The 22,497-nt window shown below is 45.6% G+C and overlaps 1 protein-coding gene across 1 annotated transcript in view; it reads left to right on the forward strand.

The window, feature by feature from the left end:
* Nucleotides 1-22,497, forward strand: part of FGD6 (FYVE, RhoGEF and PH domain containing 6) — a 102,654-nt gene that overhangs the window by 54,952 nt on the left and 25,205 nt on the right. Inside the window, exons 8-9 of the mRNA XM_075600402.1 lie at nt 4,339-4,426; nt 17,462-17,512. Coding sequence (XP_075456517.1) covers nt 4,339-4,426; nt 17,462-17,512 — 139 coding nt within the window. The remainder of the gene's footprint in view (nt 1-4,338; nt 4,427-17,461; nt 17,513-22,497) is intronic.

Raw genomic sequence — 22,497 nt, forward strand, 5'->3', positions numbered from 1 at the left:
CACGGTCCCGTGGCTGCCCGAGCAGGCCGGGAGATGGTCGCGGAGGGGGGCAGGGGGGGGCAGTGGTGGTGGTGCTCGGTCGCGCGGCCTTTCCTCTTCTTCCCCCTGTCGTGTGTGTGTATATGGGAGTGTGTGTGTGTGTATATGGGAGTGTGTGTGTGTGTGTGTGTATATGGGAGTGTGTGTGTGTGTGTGTATATGGGAGTGTGTGTGTGTGTGTATATGGGAGTGTGTGTGTGTGTGTGTGTGTGTGTGTGTATGGGAGAGTGTGTGTGTGTATATGGGAGTGTGAGTGTGTATATGGGAGAGTGTGTGAGTGTGTGTGTGCATGGGAGAGTGTGTGTGTGTGTGTGTGTGTATGTGTGCATGGGAGAGTGTGTGTGTGTGCATGGGAGAGTGTGTGTGTGTGTGTGTGTGTGTGTGTGTGCATGGGAGAGTGTGTGTATGGGAGTGTGTGTGTAGGATACCAGAAGTGTCACATCACCCCACCCCCCCAATCACCCCGGTCACCCCACCCAATCACCCCACCCAATCACCCCACCCAATCACCCCGTCACCCCATCATCACGCCCCCTGTCTCTCTCTCTCACCCTCTCTCTCTCTTTCTCTCACCCTCTCTCTCTCTCTCTCTCTCTCTCTCTCTCTCTCACCCTCTCTCTCCCTCTCTCTCTCTCTCACCCTCTCCCTGTGTCTGTCTCACACTGTTTCTGGATCTCTTATTTACCCTATATATCTTAACTGCACTATACTACACTGAAATAACCTATACTGCTTTCTTCCAGATCTGACTCAAGCTTCACACGGAAGACATTGGAACCCCCCCCTAACCCAGAAGACAGGTAGGGAACACATCCCCTCCAATGTATAACATTGCGGGAATGAGGGTACCAGGACATTGAGGGACTGCGGATCAGGTAAGATCCCAGGTGGGATTGCTGCTTTAGATATTGTGAAGCGGGGACGTCCAGACACTGGTTAAGGGGTTCAGGAAACTAGTCATTCACACCTGGCTTTTATTTCTAGATAGACATTTACACACACACAGACACACACACACACACACACACACACACACGTAACAAGGACTAATTGTAGTATAATGTAATACAATAAATATATTTATGTCAAAAACGAATGTTGTTCTGACTAGGAATTTATTAAATGTATTTTATTTATATATTTTATTTTAAAGCGGGGGCGGGACTAGGGTTGGGGGCGGGACTAGGTGGCGAGTAGATTTTTTGGGTGATTTGTCGAATACTGTGTATATATATATATATATATATATATATATATATATATATATATATACAGTGTTCGACAAACCTATACATTTGCTTGCCCCGGGCGAGTGGATTTAACATCGTGGCGAGCTCCTATTGGCCCAAGCAGCACACATTTGGTACTAGGTGGCGAGTAGATTTTTTTGTTCGGCGAGTAGATTTTTTGGTGATTTGTCGACCACTGTATATATATATATATATATATATATATATATATATATATATATATATATATATATATATATATATATATTGCAAGTACAAATATAGGATAACGTATCTGTCATCTAAATTTAGCATAGATTAACTTGATTTTTATTTATAAAATGTTTTACCAGGAAGTAATACATTGAGAGTTACCTCTCATTTTCAAGTATGTCCTGGGCATAGAGTTATGATGACAGATACATGGTTACAAATACATAGTTACATTAAGTGAACAGGGTTATACATTATATACAAGACATTGCATGCACAGTTAAAGATAATATATGTTATAGGCGTATGTAACAATTACAGACCAGATTAAAATGTGAGACTTCTTTCAAAACTAAAACTCGTAGACTGGTGGCAGCTTTGACAGTCTCCGGTAAATTGTTCTAGTTGAGTGGTGCATGGTAAGAGAAGGAGGAGCGGTCGGATACTTTATTGAACCTTGGGACCATGAACAGTGTTTTGGAGTCAGATCTCAGATGATAAGTGCTGCATGTGGTAGGGTTGAGATGGGCGTATGTCTTTTTTTCAACCTCATCTCTACTATGTAACTATGTACGAGCCAAAGTGTTTAAATCCAGTGTCAATTGGCCGATTATTTGTGTGTGAGCATGTGAATAGAAAAATGAGACCTCCCTCCCCCACTTATGTCCTATACCCCTTAGCTTTGCTTTGTCGTTAACCTTCTATCTTTTTATAATACTTCTTTGTCCCTGATCTCCTCCACAGGAGTGTTGGGGAATGGATTAAATAGCCTTGGGGTCTTTGTCAGACCATTACCTCTTTGTATGAGCGGAGTTCCTATTCTCATTCAATTGTATATGCATGTGGGCTCAATTACTGATATGATCTCAAATGTCTCTTATTATGCACAATTAAGAGCCTTTTATCATTTTGTGCAATGATTACTTAGAGGAAGAAGTTTAAACTACAATGTGTCCCGCTCAAGCAATTTTTCTGTGCCCCTATGCATAAGTGCATTCTCTTTCTAGAGATAACAAGAGTTTGAGTCTGCACTCGTCAGGTGTCCTCAGCTCCTTTCCTGGCCCTCTTCTTCCCGCAGCTCCAAAGCTCACCGGCGATCAACCGGGACACATCAAACACCATACAAAGGAAGGAGCGCAGGGAAGGCAGGACGTTAGAGAAATATTTCACATTTATTAAACACACAGTAACTTTTAAAACTTACAATTAAGTTCAGTCACTTGACTGATACATATATATATATATATATATATATATATATATATATATATATATATATATATATATATATATATATATGTTGTGTACACTAACAAAAAACCTCTACGTGTTTCGCGCGGATTAGCGCTTCTTCAGGAGAACTCCTGCAGAAGCGCTAATCCACGAGAAACGCATAGGGTTTTTTGTTGTCACCTGTTGTGTGATTAAGTTCGGCATTTAAACCTCCCTTGCACAAGTTACTGGGAGCGCTGCTCTAGCTTGGCAGCAGTTCTCGCAGGACGATCGGCTTGACCAAGAAAAATCCCTCCGGGTCTACTTCCGGTTTGACAACCGCGTGGTGGTCCGGGTCAGATCTAGTAGAGGGGACTCCGTGGATATCGCTGTGTGGCCGTTGGCGGTGTGAGGGGATTTGACCGTTCAAGTGACTGAACTTAATTGTAAGCTTTCTAGAGATCATTTAATATGTATTTTGCTGCAATCTGGATGCAAGTGAGACATGTTTGAGCCAGTTAGTAGGAACACGTTCCAAGCACAGGGTACATCCCATAACATACAGCAGATATACGCCCATTTCACCTGGATTTATAGTCCCGTTGTATTACTTCTACTGCAGGAACTTGTTGTGAAGTTTGTCAACAGGGCGTCAGGACAGATCATGTGCAAAGCACTCGCACATGTGTGAGTGGTGAATGGGCTGCGTGTATGTGAGCACATAGAAGGGAACAGTAAAGTAAGAAATGTTTCAAGCTGCAGCACCTAAATAAACTGTTGTCTGACAGATGGTTAAAACTTATATCTTTTATGTTTATCTAATTAAAATAATGAGGTTTAAAATCCAAAGAAAGACACACATATATGATCCAAAGTTGAGTGTATATGACACTCCGGATTGTAGAATGATATGAACAGTTGAGGGGAATTAGATCAAGTGTTCTACAATCCGGAGTGTCATATACACTCAACTTTGGATCATATATGTGTGTCTTTCTTTGGATTTTAAACCTCATTATTTTAATTAGATAAACATTAAAGATATAAGTTTGAATGATTGTCATACTACATCTAGGGTATTGAGTGCTCAAGCCAGGGTTCTTGCCTCTCTGCTGTTTTACTGATTCACAACCCTCAGCACCTTACCCTGTATACATATTTAGTTTAACTTAGCAGTAGCGGGGTTCACCTATTATCAGTCTGACAGATGGGCCAACAAAGTATTTTCCGGAACAATGAGTTACAATTTGTTGGCTGGTGGAAGCTACAGAGAAATTCTTCTGCAATTCCCATCTTTATTTCCATCCTTATATTGTGAGGTTGAAGTCTACAGATTTGCTTCTTTTTCTTTCAGGCATAAAATATTGCTGTTGTTCCCTTCAAAATATATGTAAGGGTATTGACGTATAAGATCAAATTTTTTGTATTTTAAGGTGAATGGCATAGAAAAAAATTGTTGGAGTGATATTTTCTTTTCACTAAAAAAAAAAAATGGGTATTTCTAACTTTTTATTTTATTTGTTACCCAGTGTAATACATGTGCAGATTTAGAGCCAGTGAGGGCTATAATACTACAGTATATATGTGAATTAACGTCGTAGGGATGTTTATTTTTAGTGTCACTGAATGAATTCCTCTCTTTCAGATGAGTCCTCGTTGTGCTAACTTGGCTCTGAAGCATTACTTGCTCAAACCAGTTCAAAGAATTCCCCAGTACAGACTACTTCTAACAGGTACACAAAACGTTACCATTCGAAACTTGTCATGGGTGATATTTTATTTGCTGTTATCAAAGGGGTCTACAACCTCTCATTTAAGTCTAAAAAGGTTTATATTTCCTTACCCAGAACTCTTTGTGCTAATACTGTCTCATCCGGAAGAATCTGGGGGAAGTTCTGAGGCTTGTACATGGAAAATAAACCGAGTTGTACACATGTGGTGAGGATAGACCCCTGCTGGGCAGATAGCACGTCCTTTGGGCATCTCACACGAATGCTGCTGCCCTGTGAGCAAGGTGAAATCAGCCTCTACATATGGGCTAGTTCACAAAGCCACAGGCGCTTCAGGAAGCCCGTTCATTTTAGCCGTCGTATTGTCTGTGCGGTAAAACTTTTGTGAACAAATCCCCAGTTGTGCGACACATCCGTGGTTTAAATGCTCTGGCTTTTCTATTATATAGCCACAGTGGAGTTAATGGGTCTTTTGAAGCTTAATATTTTTTATATCTAGATGAAATGTTTGCAGTTTCTGTTTTTGTATTTCATTGTTAAATCGTCCAATAATTTTCTGTATTCAAGCGATCACGCTAAAAGACGATATTTCCTGAGGGCAGAATACTAACCCGTGGAGTTGGTGCAGGAGTTTTTCTGCAGTGAGCACCTACAGACATTTACTGTTTGGAGGTATTTAATTAAATAAAAATAATTATAATGTTAGGGGCTATTTATCAACGTTTTGCAGGTGCAGAATGGAGCCAACACAACTGCAGCAGATTTATCGAAAGACATTTAAAAACACTGTTTTTTTTTTTGTTTTTTTTAATTGACTGATTTTTTGGTTTAATAGATTTAGTGTAATTGTTGTGCTCCTATTTTGCACCTGGGAAACTGAACCATAATCTCTCAAATGTGGGTCTTTAAAGAACACATTTAAAAAATATCGCAGACCTACTGCATGGCTGAGCTCCTTCACTTAAAGCAGCGCTCCTGCGGAAACGTTGTGTTTTTAATAGGTTTGAAGCAGGGGGTCTACTGAGCTGAACCATGTTGATTGCAGCTCAGAAGGGAGGGTTCCGGTATCTCTTCGCTTTTTTAAATGTCCCGAGTCACGCGGGCCAATAGGAAGCCGCAAGGGATGACGTCACTGCTTCCTATTGGCCCGTAGGATGCGTGACATTTAAAGCCGCATATCGATAGCCCCGTCTGGGCTGCTACTGGCACCCCCTTCCAAGATAAGTGTCTCGCATATCAGGGAGTTCGCAGAGCTGAAATTAATGCGGTTCAAGTCTGGAGACCCCCTGCTTTAAAAAAAAAAAACCCACAGACACGCACACAAAGTGTCACCAGGACTGCTCTTTAATTACAGAGCTTTATTTATTGTGCCAAGCAGGACCACACAATGCAATTTACTGCAGTTCTTAGCAGAGGTGAGTTAAAAGCCTACCTTCCCATTGTACCTATTAAGCACACCCTGTATGTCCTGTACCTATTTCTGCTCACGTATACGCAGAACTGCCTGTCCTTTATTAGTTGAAGCTTCACCAAGTTATAACAACTTGAAGACCGATGGCTGGGGTTTGATAAATATTGAGTATGTTTTAGGGAATTTATCGCCACTTGTATGTCTGGATTTAGTTGTAAGCCCTAAAATAGACATAAAATAGAAGTGTAAAGTGATCTTTGCATATAATAAACTGCATGGTTTATGGTGCAATGGTGAGAGGCAGTCACTGGGCTTGTAAGCTCCTATATCCCACACTCACCGAGGAAGTAAGGTGTATCTATTTTTATGTGCTCAGTGTTGGAGGGCCTGTAAAAGCGCATGGGAGTTTCTTTTAACATTGCCATCAATTTGGCACCCGTGTGATATCCGTGACCGCCTGGAAATGTGAGCTTCGTTTATTCTGCCTTCTTTTAAAAATATTCAAGGCAGCGTTCAACATCAAAGCACAAAGCCTCAGCGCCTTGCGGAGGCTTCCCAGCTGTGCACTAAACCGTTTTTTTTGCCTTTCCCCTTATTAAGTATCCACATTATTTGTTAACCTCTGTGCCACATCAAAGCAGACAGGTTCACCGGAGCCCTGAGCTTTACATGAATGAAAGTCACTACTTCTATGCACTTCCATGTGCTGATAGGTTTATTGTTTTACTGACTGCGTCTCCCTTGGTATTTCCTCTGCACAGACCTGGCCATCATGCAGCAACTAAATCTTGTGCAGATCACGGCAGTTGTACTCTTGTAACATTTAATTAAAACTGTAATACTGTGATTTTTTTTTTTTTAGCGAGACATGAATGCAAAGTACTCGAAAACCAAAAAATACATTTGTCTCCCTGTTTCTATTTTTGGGGATTTCGCCTTCCCACTCATGTGCATACATGAATCAGACCCATTCTTTGTTATTGATATGACAGCCATCTTCATCTATCCCTAAAAATACAAAGGTTCGGTGCAGATATCTCATAATGAAGGGTCAATAATCCCTGTACAACACCTGCAAACTTTTATTGAAATATCACAATAACAAGAAATATGTTTGTGAAAATAGAGCAGCAGAGATTCCTCATGTAAGGTCATTTCCTGTTGAAGAATATGAAACCTCACTAATAGTCTCTGTAAGCGTGAGGTAAAAACGATACCATGGGTGGATACTTGTTACATTTCGAGATATCGGGTTAGAAAATCCAGGTATTGGTTATGTGTCCAGGGTAGAAGACGCGGTGTACCAGAATAGTGAAGTGGTAACGTCACGCCGTTTGAAGCTGGTTTAAATCCCATTGCCAGAACTTTGATACTATGGCAAAGTATATTGTAAGCTACACAGGACAAGGCCTCATTCCTAAACATTGAGTCTGCAGCACTATATTTATTTATAAAAAAATGTTTTACCAGGAAGTAATACATTGAGAGTCACCTCTCGTTTTCAAGTATGTCCTGGGCATAGTTAATATGACAAATAATACATGGTTACAAAAACAGTTACATAAATGAACAGGGTATACATTATATACAATACATTGCATGCACAGTTAGAGAAGATGTATATTATAGGCGTATGTAACAGTTACAGACCAGATTAAAATGTAAGACAGCCTTAGTTTTGAAAGAACTTAAACTGGTGGTGGATGTGAGAGTATCCGGTAGGTTCTTCCAGTTTTGGGGTGCACGGTAAGAGAAGGAGGAGCGGCCGGATACTTTGTTGAGCCTTGGGACCATGAACAGTCTTTTGGAGTCAGATCTCAGATGATATGTACTGCATGTGGTAGGGGTGAGGAGCTTGTTCAGATAGGTGGGTAGTTTGCCCAGAAAGTATTTGAAGGCAAGACAGGAAAGGTGAACTTTGCGCCTAGACTCGAGTGATGACCAATCTAGTTCTTTGAGCATTTCGCAGTGATGTGTATTGTAGTTGCATTGGAGAACGAAACGACAAATTGAATTGTAGAGGGTGTCAAGTTTGCCAAGGTGGGTTTGGGGTGCCGAGCCATATACTATGTCTCCATAGTCGATAATTGGCATTAGCATCTGCTGTGCGATACACTTTCTGACCAGCAGGCGTAGGGCGGATTTGTTCCTGTAAAGTACACCTAGTTTGGCATAGGTTTTGGATGTCAGGGCATCAATGTGCATTCCGAATGTTAAGTGGGAGTCAAACCATATGCCCAGGTATTTAAAACTAGTAACAGGAGTTAGGGTGGTGTTAGTGTTGGTTCTGATCTGGAGCTCAGTCACTGGAAGCTTTAAAAATGTAGTCTTGGTCCCAAATACCATTGTTAGAGTCTTGTCGGTGTTTAAAACCAGTTTGTTTTGGGAAATCCAGTTTTCGAGTCTCAGAAAGTCAGACTGAAGTATGTGTTCAAGGTCAGAGAGGCTAGGGCTGTGTGCATATACAAGCTGTGGGAAGATCATTGATGAACACTGAGAAGAGTAGGGGCCCCAGAACAGAGCCTTGCGGGACACCACAGGTGATATCCAAGGGTTGGAGTTAGAGCCTGAGATGCACACATGTCGGGATCTACCTGATAGATAGGACTGAAACCAGTTTAAAGCATGCTTCCCTATTCCAGAGCTCTGGAGTTTGTTAATCAGGATAGCATGATCAACAGTATCAAAAGCCTTTGCAAAATCTAGGAATGTTGCACCAGTGAGTTGTCCCCGTTCCATTCCACACTGGATTTCATTGCAAACTTTTAGCAGGGTAGTTACGGTGGAGTGTTTGGGGCGAAAGCCTGATTGGAATTGTCTAGGGAAATTTGTCTTGTTATAGTAATCGCTTAATTGGGAGTGGACACATTTTTCCATGACTTTGGATAGGATTGGGAGAAGGGAGATTGGTGATTGGTCTGTAGTTTGAGACAGTGTTTTTGTCCCCAAGATTGAAGATTGGGACAACTCTGGTAGTTTTTCAGGTCTTAGGGATATGGCCTCCAGACAGAATAGAGTTGACTATGGAAGCAATTGGCATTGGCTGCTTAGTTTTAATTTGAGGAGCGCTTGTGTAATCTCCTCTTCGGATACTGGGCCAAATTGAAAGTTGTGGGCAGTGTTGGGAGGGGTGGGGCTATGTGGGTACTCCCAGGATGAGATTCAGGTTTGTGGTTTGGGTTGCGTTTCGCTAATAAGTTAGTAGCACACCCCACAAAGTAATCATTGAATGCATTTGCAATGTCGGTGGGGTTTGTCAGAGTAACATCCCCTTTAGTGATATTACTTGGTTAGATTGTCAGAGTAATATTGTGTTTTTGCATGCCTTGTTTGCCTTGGGCACATGTTCCGCAGGCATCTGTAGTGATTGAGATCCTTGGTAGTGCCAGTTACTTTGTAGCTTTTCCACAAGGCATCCCTAATGCTATATACAGCATTAGGCTAGTGCAGACCCCTACCAAATGTTGAACCGAGGTGCGGACCCCTTTAGAAATATGTTATTTGTATAGTAAACATCGGTAGATAATGTTACTCCTCCTTCATAGTGGGGCCTTGTACCTGTACCTGACATCTTGTGTATATAAAGGCAGTGATGTTACCACTATTCCAGTCTTCTCAAATAGGCGATGGTACTTAACTCTAGTGAGGAAAATAAGACAAATAACATTAGAGAACAGTTTATCTAGGACATAAATAAATTTTTAATATATATTTTTATATATCCAGTTCCCACAGGTTTGTACCGTGTTATTTTCTGCTCGAGACCCCCCCCCCCCCAGTTCTTGCAATATTTACCAGGCTAGTCTGTACTCCCTCCCCCTGAAAATGAAAATGGCCTCCAAATCTCTAAGGCCCTGCGTGCCAGTACGAAGCTGCAACGTAATCGGTGGCGCGTTTCTATTGGTTGGCCATTTCGATTTTTTTTTTTTTTAAAGAACCAGGGAAAGCAACACGGATAAGTTACACGTTAAGTATCTCGTGAAACAGAGGGGCCCCGGAGCTGGAAATAGCCGTGTTCAGCCGTGGAGGTCCCCTCCTCCCCTGGTTCTCATGCTGGGGGGGGGGGCGTGGGAGGAATTTAGGTAGGCAGAACTTCTGCTTTAGAGAGGAGCTTGGTGGTAAGAGCACTGCCTTTAAATCGGGTGAATTTGCTTTCAGTTCAGTATCAGCAGCTGTCCTTGTGACCTTGAGCAAGTGCCTTTATCTCCACCTGCTTCAGGCACTAACATTAGATGGTCAGCTCTTCCATGCAAGGACACATTGTTCCTGCAGAATTCTATGCACTGTGGTGTGCACAGTCATTTGTATATCCGAACACTATTATTCAAGCATTATTATAATTCAAATGATTTTATTTAATATTATATATGGTGCTAAGATAACGTGACAAACTTCACGTAGAAGGGAAAAGCAGGAAGTGGGTCAGCGCATAAGTGTTTATTGCAAAGCATAAAGATGTCCCCTACCATTTTCATATAAGCGATATAATTGCATTCAAATGTGGCAGAACTTTGCTGGGGCATTCACAGCACATTGCTGCTTAAGGGGCTGTAGTTGTGCTCTGCAGAGGTTAAACAAGTAAAGAAACTTCTTCAATAATAAAAAAAAAATAATACACAGTCCATCATACGCTTTCTATTCCCAAGAGTTTATCTAGGTTTGTTTTGTTGATGCGGTTCCAGTTTTGCTTTGATCTTCTATTTGTTTGATTTTTACACTGTTTCAGCAAACCACGGTAGTATCATTTTTCAATCCCTCGCAGAACGGGTGTGAAGGCCTCAGCTCCCTGACAGGCGGCTTTGAACTATCCAGGTTCCATGTGTGCACTCATTCAATGGGCCTCAGATACATCACATCTGCCCAATCAGCGTACTGGCCAATATGGGAACGGTCTGGCCAGGGAGATATGGGAGGGAGACTTCTTAAGTCTTCTTGAGAGAGTATTGACCATAATGAAAGTTGAAAACTCATGCATGCAGGTAAATATCAGGGTGTCGCCATAGTACGTACGGAGAGCCGGTTGGTTTGGCAGTCGGCCAACGGTAAAAGTGAAGTAGGGGAATGGATGAAAGAAAATGTGCTGACTTGAACTTGAGACGCAGAGTGACCCCAACTCCGCTTCTTAGGCCGCGATTATAGTGAGCGCGATGGCGCGTGCGATTTTGCGCGTTGCACGAACAAAGTGCAGCAGCTCTACGGGGCAGGCCAGAGTGGGTGCGGGCGCGATGAAGAGCGACCGCGCCGCAGATATTTGACAACGCAAATTATTTTGTATTTTTGCTCGACGGCCGCATCACGTGAGCGGTTCAGCCAATGAGGGCGATCCAGCCTAGTGACGCGTCCGCCACGCTCCCCCATCGCCTCGGATAGCAGTGCAGGGAGCGCTCGAGCGACAGGCGCGCGTGACACCATGCGTTCCATCGCGTGCCCGCGCGTCTATTACAAACGCAGCCTTATTCATGCTGATTCCGAAGGGAGTGCGCAGAGTTCTGGTAGTGGGTAACAGATAAGTGTGTCAGTGAGCCGTGCTTGGTATTACCTGACCCTTTGTTTTCTGACGGTGACCTGTCACGGATCTCTAATATTGTTTCCATTAGGGAATGTTTCATTTTCTCTTCTTTATTGAAATATAAAGGAAATAATGTATTTCCTCCAACTAGCCTTAGTGTAAGTGTATGAATTCCCATATGCAGAGGACCAGTCTTCCCCTGTGCTGGACAAGACTTTGGTCCCAATGGTTTGAGCAGCGCAGAACTGTGCTCCAGCACAGGGAAGACAGTGTCACAGTTGTTTAACACCTTTTGGGGTCCATATGCTGACCCGGTATTTTACTCTGCGTTAACATAGTGTGTGGCAGGCACACTATGGCAGGCATAAAAAAGGAGATGGGGCTTTTGCAAGGGAGAGACAGTCCTATTTCAGGGTCTGGGTCTCTGTTTTGCTAAATCTTGGCACTTTTTCCGCAAAAGCATGGGCTAGTTTTGCATAATTGCTAAATGTGGGGAAGGCTGTTGCACATATCTGCTTATGAATTCCTGTGCTACAGTCGCCCTCTAGTGGCAACAATGAATTGCTTTTATTGGTTACTTGTCTGTGCATGGCACTTACGAATGATAAAGAAACAGGGCCCTAATATGCAGAGAAATGATAAAGCAGACATACGAGCACTTATTCAGCGGGGGGAAATGTTGGCACATGAATTTAGCAATGTAGAGAAAATGTACCATCCAACGCACCAAGAACTGTGTATGGCATGTCAGTGACTGCTGCTCATCAGAGGGACAAAGTCAGAGCGACATGCATCCTATAGCAGCCGTCTGTGTTACTTTCTTTCCTCACAACATAGGAGTCATTTGGTGTCTCAGTACATGAACAATTTGGTCATAACTCGGGGAGTTACAACAAATGTCAATGAGATTAGAGGTGAATAAATGGCTGACATGCTACTGACAGATGTGGCAAGTCAAACTTTTCACACTGATACTTAAGTAATAATCACCTCAGAACAGGGCATTACTGGCCAATAACGCCCCGGCTGGAAGAGTTGAAGGCCCGAGGCGAAGCCGAGGACTTAAACCCAGCCAGGGCATTATTGGCCAGTAATGCCCTGTTCTGAGGGGATTATTACTGTTATAGGCTAAATGTAGGCTTATTTCATAAAATAGACACTTTTGTAAAGATATATAACTCGGAACTACGCTGATGCACCGAGAGAGGTGAGTGAGTGAGGGAGGGGAGAGGTGAGTGAGGGGGGGGGAGAGGTGAGTGAGGGGGGGGAGAGGTGAGTGAGGGGGGGGAGAGGTGAGTGAGGGGGGAGAGGTGAGGGGGGGAGAGGTGGGTGAAGGGGAGAATGGGAAGAGAAGTTGAGGGACAGTGATTTTAACTACAAACTAAAAAAAAAACATAAAAATTACCTTAGCAGAAGCTATACAAGTGGTGGAAGAAATATTACTTTGTTGCAAGTAACAAAGTTACTATTTGGGACCCTCCAGCTTCTGACAGCACTAGCAGCTGTGAGAGAGCCTGCATGTGCTGTGAGAGAGAGCCTACATGTGCTGCCGTGCTGTGAGAGGAGAGGAAAAGAGATGCTGTGCTCCCCCTGTATCTCTTAAAGGTGAGTTGGCAAGTTGCCAAAAATTCCGGCCATTACTGAATGAATAATGCCTGGAATTCTAACCAATCGGAGAGCAGGGATTTCAGTAATGCCCGGAATTTTACTGCTTTAGCCTATTGTATTGTATTGTATTGTATGTCTTTATTTATATAGCGCCATTAGTGTACATAGCGCTTCACAGCAGTAATACATGTGGTAATCCAATAAATAACAGATAATATAAATAACAGATCATGGGAATAAGTGCTTTAGACATTAAGGAAGAGGAGTCCCTGCTCCGAGGAGCTTACAGTCTAATTGGTAGGTAGGGAGAACTTACAGAGACAGTAGGAGGGAGTTCTGGTAAGTGCATCTGCAGGGGGCCAAGCTTTATGTGCCATGTGTTCAGAATAGCCACAGTCCTATTCATATGCTTCTTTAAGCAAGTGTGTCTTAAGGTGGGTCTTAAAGGTGGATAGAGAGGGTGCTAGTCGGGTACTGAGGGGAAGGGCATTCCAGAGGTGAGGGGCAGTCAATGAAAAAGGTTTAAGGCGGGAGAGGGCTTTAGATACAAAGGGGGTAGAAAGAAGACATCCTTGAGAAGAACGCAAGAGTCTGGATGGTGCATAGCGAGAAATTAGGGCTGAGATGTAAGGAGGGGCAGAAGAGTGTAAAGCTTTAAAAGTGAGGAGAAGAATGGAGTGTGAGATGCGGGATTTGATCGGAAGCCAGGAGAGGGATTTCATGAGGGGAGATGCTGAGACAGATCTAGGAAAGAGTAGAGTGATTCTGGCAGCAGCGTTAAGGATAGATTGTAGGGGAGACAGGTGAGAGGCAGGAAGGCCGGACAGCAGGAGGTTACAGTAATCAAGACGGGAGAGAATGAGGGCCTGAGTCAGAGTTTTAGCAGTCGAGCAACAGAGGAAAGGGCGTATCTTTGTTATATTGCGGAGGAAAAAGCGACAGGTTTTAGAAATGTTTTGAATGTGAGGGGCAAATGTGAGAGAGGAGTCGAGTGTGACCCCAAGGCAGCGTGCTTGGGCTACTGGGTGAATGATTGTAGTTCCAACAGTAATGTGGAAGGAGGTAGTAGGGCCAGGTTTGGGAGGAAGTATGAGGAGCTCTGTTTTAGCCATGTTGAGTTTAAGGCGGCGGAGGGCCATCCAGGATGATATAGCAGAGAGACATTCAGAAACTTTGGTTTGTACAGTAGGTGTAAGGTCGGGTGTTGAGAAATATATTTGTGTGTCGTCAGCATAGAGGTGATAATTAAACCCAAAAGATGTTATTAGGTCACCTAGAGAGAGTGTATACAGAGAAAAGAGAAGAGGTCCCAGGACAGAGCCCTGGGGTACCCCCACAGAGAGATCAATAGAGGAGGAGGAGGTATTAGCAGAAGAGACACTGAAAGTACGATGGGAGAGGTAGGATGAGATCCAGGATAGAGCTTTGTTCCGAATACCAAGAGTATGGAGAATGTGAAGGAGAAGAGGGTGGTCCACGGTGTCAAATGCTGCAGAGAGGTCGAGTAATATGAGCAGAGTGTAATGACCTCTGTCTTTGGCAGCATGGAGGTCGTCAGTTATTTTAGTGAGGGCTGTTTCCGTGGAGTGAGCAGTACGGAAGCCAGATTGTAGAGGGTCTAGGAGAGAATAGGTGTTGAGAAAATGGAGCAAGCGAGCGAATACAAGACGTTCAAGGAGTTTAGAGGCAAAAGGCAGGAGGGAGACAGGCCGATAGTTAGAAAGACAGGTAGGGTCAAGCTTGCTGTTTTTGAGTAATGGTATGACTGTTGCATGTTTGAAGGAGGATGGAAAGGTTCCAGAGCAGAGGGAGGAGTTAAAAATGTGCGTGAGCGTAGGGATTATAGTAGGAGCAAGAGGTTTTAGGAGATGGGAGGGAATGGGGTCAAGAGGGCAAGTGGTAGAGGGAGAAGAGGCGATCAACAGCGACACATCCTCCTCTGAGACAGTGGAAAAAGAGTCAAGGAAGGCAGGAGGAGAGTTAGGAAGAGGTGTAGGATGGGAGGAAGAAACAGAGGGGATGTTCTGACGTATGGATTCCACCTTTTCCTTAAAATAGTCAGCAAAGTCCTGAGCGGAGATGGAGGAAGGAGAGGCAGCGGAGGGTGGTTTGAGTAGAGTATCAAAGACAGAGAACAGTCGGCGTGGGTTAGACTTGTGCATGTTGATAAGTGAAGAAAAGTAGGCTTGTTTAGCTTGCGAGAGGGCAGAGTTGAAACAGGATAGCATAAATTTGTAGTGAAGGAAGTCTGCGAGAGTATGAGATTTCCTCCAGAGGCGTTCAGAGGAACGAGTGGAGGAACGCAGCATGCGCGTGTGGGAATTTAACCAGGGTCTAGGGTTAAAAGGGCGAGTGCGGCAGAGAGAAAGCGGGGCATGTAGATCAAGAGAGGAGGACAAGGCAGAGTTGTAGTTCCTGACCAGTTTGTCAGGGTCTGTAGCAGATCTGAGAGAGGAGAGGGAGGAGTGTAACGTGGACTCAAAGTCAGGTAAGTGAATAGAGCGCAGGTTTCTGCAGAACCGGGGTGTAGATGGAGGTGGAGAAGTTGAGAAGCGAGATAGAGAGAATGAGATGAGGTGATGGTCAGAGAGAGGAAAAGGGGAAATGGAGAAATCAGAGAGAGAGAAGTTTTTAGTGAAAACCAGGTCTAAGTAGTGGCCATCCTTGTGGGTGCTGGCTGCAGTCCACTGTTGAAGGCCAAAAGAAGAGGTTAGAGAAAGAAAGCGGGAAGCCCAAGGGAGAGAGTGGTCATCAATGTGGCAATTGAAGTCCCCAAGGAGAAGAACAGGGGAGTCTGAGGAGAGGAAGAAAGAGAGCCAGGATTCAAAGTGAGAGAGAAAGGCAGAAGGGGGATGAGTAGAGGTAGGTGGGCGATACATGACCGCCACATGAACAGGGAGAGGAGAGAAGATCTGGACAGTGTGAACCTCAAAGGAGGGAAAGGCAAGAGAGGGGGGAATAGGAATAGTTCGGTAACGGCAGAGAGAGGAGAGCAGGAGCCCCACACCTCCACCCCTGCCATCAAGGCGCGGAGTGTGGGAGAAGGAAAGGCCACCATAAGAGAGGGCAGCTTCCAGAGCAGAGTCAGACTGAGTGAGCCAGGTCTCAGTTATAGCAAAGAGAAGCAGGGAGTGAGAGAGAAAGAAGTCATGCACAGAGAGGAACTTGTTAGAGAGGGAGCGAGCATTCCAAAGGGCACAGGAGAAAGGGAGAGAGGAGGGAGGGTGGCAGGGGATGGGTATGAGGTTGGAGGGGTTAACACCAGAAGGAGTAGAAGTTGTATGTGGGAGGCGAGGACGAGAGCAAGTAGAAATAAGGCAGGGACCAGGATTGGGAGAGATATCCCCAGAAGCAAGGAGGAGAAGCATGGATAGAAAGAGGATGTGTGAGGATGATTTGTAGGGGTGTGTTTTAGTGCAGGAGGTATAGCTGTGTGGTGACAGAGGACGCAGGTAAGAAAGGAGTTCATGTAATTCAAAATACTGATACAGGCCTCAAGAGTTTCCGTAGGATCCAAAGGGTAATGCTGCAACACAATGCCGGGCAAGCCTAGAAAATACAGTAAGTGTTGGCTTACATCAGTATAAATAGCTGTCTGTGAACCAGTCAGTCAGTAGTGGAGACGCTCATGTAACATACTGCTGTTGGAACGTGCACATGTGCTCACATACCAGCACATTACGCTGACCTGTACATTGCTCACTGATTCACCAGCAAATATTACTTTTCATACACTCTGGTTGATATTTACCAAGCACATGTCTGCTCTAAGACACCTTCCTTATAGCCCATTGACTTGAATGTGCTGATTAATTTGGCATAAAGGGAAGATCTCCAATTACTATAACAGATATTTAAGAAATTAAGCAAACGCCAATCTCTCTCATGTATATATATTTCACAATACATATTATATTGGTTAATAGACTCAACGTTTTCAGATTGCGATCTCTCTCTCTCTCTCTCTCTCTCTCTCTCTATATATATATATATTACACCAAGTAATTAATATTATTATTGAAGTATTTAATAAGCTTTATACTTATTACCATATATGTTTTGTCAAGTTGACGTAGCATTGGGCACCTCTGTCTTTTGTTGTGTGTGTATATATATATATGATATATATTTATTACAGTTCTTTGTAATTTGATTCCCTGTTTCTTTATCCCCCGGGGACATTGTGTGCGCTTATTAGTATATTTTTATTTTGATAATTTGGCATAGCCATGAAACAATGTGCACAGTATGTCTCTGTATACTTACGGTCTCACTTAGCAATATTTTGTGGATATCGCTGGGTTATGCAACATATTTACAATTTATAATGTTTTTTCTAATTTTACGATGCTTTTATTAACCAACTACACATCTTGCAAGAATATGAAATACCTGTTTAATGTCATGATAACAAATTTAGAATATTATTTTACATGTCCCAAGACTTCAAACTGGGGAATATAATACTTGGATTTCCCCCAACGTAAAAACTCTCCCTTTCTGCCTACAGATTATCTCAAGAACCTTTCCGAGGAATCTTCCGACTACAGCGACACGCAAGGTACTCACACAATCCCGCTCACAACTCGTAGAAATACACAACAGGATTGCATTCGCTTTTTATAAAAGATATTCAATCGGACCAGCACTCAAACATATAAATAAAAACTTGCAATGGGTAATGCCGGATAATTCATTTAATCAGAAAATAGCACATTTACAAAAATCTAGTTGAGCAATAACTGTCACACAGAGACTACTAGCAAGTTTAAACAAGCAGTTAATTAGAGGTACATAGTCACCACTCGGATCTCTCAAGCACTGCCGGCATCTCAGCACTCTTTGCTCTTTCCTCGGGCATTTTGCTTTTGATACATTTCAGGGCTAAATTGGCAGCACTGAATGGGAGAGAGAGGCATTTTAGGGCTTTAGCTCTGCGTTAAAGTGACAATCTTACATTCTCAGGCTGCGCGCATTGCGTGGCATCGCTATGTGTGCACGCGCGTGCACATCCATGGCTCTTACCTGTTTTCCTATTGCCGTTTCGCAAGTGCCCGCTGCTCCTGGCGGCAGCGTAGCGCATCGACCCTGCTACATTTTGGCCAGACAAGTCAATTTGTCATTTCGGGCTTCAGTCGCGTGACATCAGCGTCACGTGAGCTGGTTCAACCAATGAGGGCGAACCAGCTTTGTGATGCCCCCTCATCGCTCCACATCGCCTCCCCTATCTCCTGAGGCCAAGTGCACTGATCACTGGGGCTGCAGGAGTGCTATCTCACGGATGCACACGGACGTAGCTGGCACCATAAGCTGCTGAAGAGAGAATACGTTGTATGTTATTTTATAGGGCGAACACTTTATTGCATTTGTAATGTACTTTGCAAAGTGGTACAATTTCTTTGATCGCCAGTGCATTTAACCTTGTCTAAAAACGATAAGTGAGCACTAAACAAGGGATTTCAACCTATACTTTCCTATACATACTGAGGATACTACACAAGTAATCATCTACACAGCGATGTAGAATTTCCCTCATAGAAATTTTTAAAAAATTCAAACATTATCACATTATGTACAAGCACCACAGACCACAAATGTATCTTTATTAGTGAATGGCAGCATTGTGTGTGTGTGTGTGTGTGTGTGTGTGTGTGTGTGTGTGTGTGTGTGTGTGTGTGTGTGTGTGTGTGTGTGTGTGTGTGTGTGTGTGTGTGTGTGTGTGTGTGTGTGTGTGTGTGTAAAAACAGAGGAGAGAAGCCCGCTCTGTACAGTAGCACTCAGATTTACCAAAGTCAAATAACAAGAGTTTATTACATGTCACAATAAAAAATAGTACAGAAAATATTCAAACATGGCATGGGTCCCCTGCACGTGAGCCACAAGGAACAAACGTAGCTGCCCCACACAAAGTCACTATGTGACACTGGGTAGTTTCCAAGATACACAAAATCTGCACGTGCAGCAGATACTTAGCCAATAAACTGCTTGATGGTGTTAAATAACACACATGCTTAAGTAGATGTAAGGTGAGTAGTGCTCACAGTCTCCAATAAGATCACGAGATATACAAATACTCAGAGACAGCATGTTAGAACAACAATCCTAAACCTTACAAACGTGCAAGGAGTAAGACTGGGAGAGAGGAACGTAAACTGCAATAGCTATGTATGACTTATGTATGTGAACAGTATAATCCTAGATAGTGATCAAGGCAACGTAAGTTGCAGTCAGAATGTGAAGGCAGTCCAGAAAAACAAATTGCAAAAAAAAAAAATCCTAATAGGAATATAGCAGTTACTAGCTGAGAGACCCGGCGTTGCCCGGGATGTAAATGCGTAATAGGTAGTATTATTTATAAATCGTGGAACAATAGGTGAGTATTTGTTGTAAAGGTTTCGGGGGGGGGGGGAAAGGAGAGCGGGGGGGGGGAGAAAGGGGAGCGGGGCGGGGGGGAGAAAGGGGGGCGGGGGGGAGAAAGGGGAGCGGGGGGGAGAAAGGGGAGCGGGGGGGGGGAGAAAGGGGAGCGGGGGGGAGAAAGGGGAGCGGGGGGGGAGAAAGGGGAGCGGGGGGGAGAAAGGGGGGGAGAGAAAGGGGAGCGGGGGGGAGAAAGGGGAGCGGGCGGGGGGAGAAAGGGGAGCGGGGGGGGAAAGGGGAGCGGGGGGGGGGAAAGGGGAGCGGGGGGGGGGAAAGGGGAGCGGGGGGGGGGAAAGGGGAGCGGGGGGGGGAAAGGGGAGCGGGGGGGGGAAAGGGGAGCGGGGGGGGGAAAGGGGAGCGGGGGGGGAAAGGGGAGCGGGGGGGGGAAAGGGGAGCGGGGGGGAAAGGGGAGTGGGAAAGGGGAGTGGGGAGTGGGAAAGGGGAGTGGTGAGTGGGAAAGGGGAGTGGTGAGTGGGAAAGGGGAGTGGTGAGTGGGAAAGGGGAGTGGGGGGGGGAAAGGGGAGTGGGGGGGGGAAAGGGGAGCGGGGGGGGAAAGGGGAGCGGGGGGGGGGGAAGGGGAGCGGGGGGGGGAAAGGGGAGCGGGGGGGGGGAAAGGGGAGCGGGGGGGGGAAGGGGAGCGGGGGGGGAAGGGGAGCGGGGGGGGGGGGAAAGGGGAGCGGGGGGGGGGAAGGGGAGCGGGGGGGGGGAAAGGGGAGCGGGGGGGGGAAGGGGAGCGGGGGGGGGGGAAAGGGGAGCGGGGGGGGGGGAAAGGGGAGCGGGGGGGGGAAAGGGGAGCGGGGGGGGGAAAGGGGAGCGGGGGGGGGGGAAAGGGGAGCGGGGGGGGGAAAGGGGAGTGGGGGGGTGGAGAGCAGTGGGCATATGTATTGTCATAATTTATGTATGGGCATTTCCCCCCCCTCCTCCGTGCGTCCGTCCCCATGCTGGTTCGGCTGGTGGCCCCCCCCCCCCCCGTTCCCCGTGACTCCCCCCCCCCCCGTTCCCTGTGACTCGCTGCTGAGTGAGGCGTGCAGGCGGCGGCAGGAAGCGCCCTGTGTGGGCCTGAGACTCGCGCTCCCCCCCCCTCCGGCGCCCACTTGGTCCCCCGATGTGGCGTCCGGCTGAGCGGCGGTAGGAAGCGCCCTGTGTGGGCCTGAGGCTGAGGCGGCATGCGCAGTGGGCCTGAGGCTGAGGCGGGACGCGCAGTGTGCCTGAGGCGGGACGCGCAGTGGGCCTGAGGCTGAGGCGGGACGCGCAGTGTGCCTGAGGCTGAGGCGGGACGCGCAGTGTGGCTGAGGCGGGACGCGCAGTGGGGCTGAGGCGGGACGCGCAGTGACTTACCTGAGCGGGTGGTAGCGCCGGGAAGGTAAGGGAGCGGCTGGGGTAGGAGGGCCGCGCTTCCCGTCCGGAGCCAGTGCAGGGCGGCGCACGTGATGGGGGGGGGGGGCGGACAGAGGGGGGGTGTGTGTGTATAGAGCTGCTGTGTTGTGTGTGTGTGTGTGTGTGTGTGTATAGAGCTGCTGTGTTGTGTGTGTGTGTGTGTGTGTGTATAAAGCTGCTGTGTTGTGTGTGTGTGTGTGTGTATAGAGCTGCTGTGTTGTGTTGTGTGTGTGTGAGTGTGTGTGTGTATAGAGCTGCTGTGTTGTGTGTGTGTGTGAGTGTGTGTGTGTGTGTGTGTGTGTGTGTGTGTGTGTGTGTGTGTGTGTGTGTGTGTGTGTGTGTGGCCCGTCACTCCGCCTCAGGCCAATGAGAGGTGTGCGGGGGCGGGCGGCCCAAGGGACCAATGAGATTTCCCCTAGGGACACCGGACATCCAGGCATACAGTGCTTTCACTAATATAGTATAAGATATGGACATGATTCATAGTATCTGAAAAAATAACGCAGCAGAGTCCTGTGGCATAATTACGTGTTCCCAGAGAAGGGAAAGTCAGGGGATCCTGCCCAGTGCTCCCACGTGTGTGTGTGTGTATCTTTATCTTCAGCCCTTGTTGATCCACTGCTGGATGAAGGCCCCCCCAATGATCTTCCAGGTCCGGCGTTTGCAAGCCTCTTCACCACGTTGCTGCAACACATTTTCAGATTTCATCCTCCCATCTTACTTTTAGTCATAGTATCGGTCTTTTAATTTCCCTTGTAATCCAGCCGAGAACCATCTTTGTCCAACGTGGTCATTTCTTCTTGCGATATGTCCATCACACTGCTATTTAAGTTTCTTTAATCTTGTGATGACGTAACATACTTTTTTGTTTTTTAACGTTTATTTTCCTGCCTCTTCATGTAATACTCTGCATACATCTCTCCATACTTCGTGTTGTCTGAAGCTTCTGAATATCTTTGCATATTGGGTCCAAGTTTCACATCCATAAATGAGCACTGGCAGAATACACTGGTCAAAACTTTCTTCTTGAGGCACCGTGGAAGTTTCCCTACAAATATTGTCTTGTTTCTTCCAAAGGCGCTCCATCCAATCTTCATTCTCCTATTAATTTCATTCAAATGGTTCCCATCCATTGTTGTTTGCTGGCCATGGTAGACATAGTCTTCAACTTCTTCTGTTCCATTCCATTTATTTCGATCTGTGCAGAATTTACACATTTGTTGAACTCCTCGTTCTTCTTGCTGAGATTTATATGGAGGCTCACATTTTTACTTGCGATTTCTCTGATTTGTTGCTGGAGGTCTTCTGCACCTGTGGGAAAAATAGCGATGTTATCTTCAAATCGTAGGTGACTCAAGTATTCACAGTTGATTTAGATTCCCTTTTTTGTCCCAATTGAATGTTTTGAACAATTTTTCAAGTCATGCAGTGAAAAGCTTTGGTGACATGGTGTCTCCCTGTCACACTCCCTTGCTGGTCCTTATCTTGCGTGTATCTTCATGTAATCCAACGGTTGTGTGGCATTCTTGTAAATGTTATAATAACAATATACAGCAGCGGCAGCTCTTATTCGAGCAAAAGCCGCTGGCTGTATGTGGCTGAAAAGCGGGTAGCCGCGGCGCGTGGCGGCGCACTGTGACGTCACAGTCACATGCGCGCCCGGCTTCCCCGTCTTCCCCGGCTTCCCCAGGCTTCCCCGACACCCCTGGAGATGACATTAAGGTAAGCGGGGGTTCGGGGAAGCAGAGTGGCAGA

This window comes from Ascaphus truei, chromosome 5 (assembly GCF_040206685.1).
Source record: "Ascaphus truei isolate aAscTru1 chromosome 5, aAscTru1.hap1, whole genome shotgun sequence".
Taxonomy (NCBI): domain Eukaryota; kingdom Metazoa; phylum Chordata; class Amphibia; order Anura; family Ascaphidae; genus Ascaphus; species Ascaphus truei.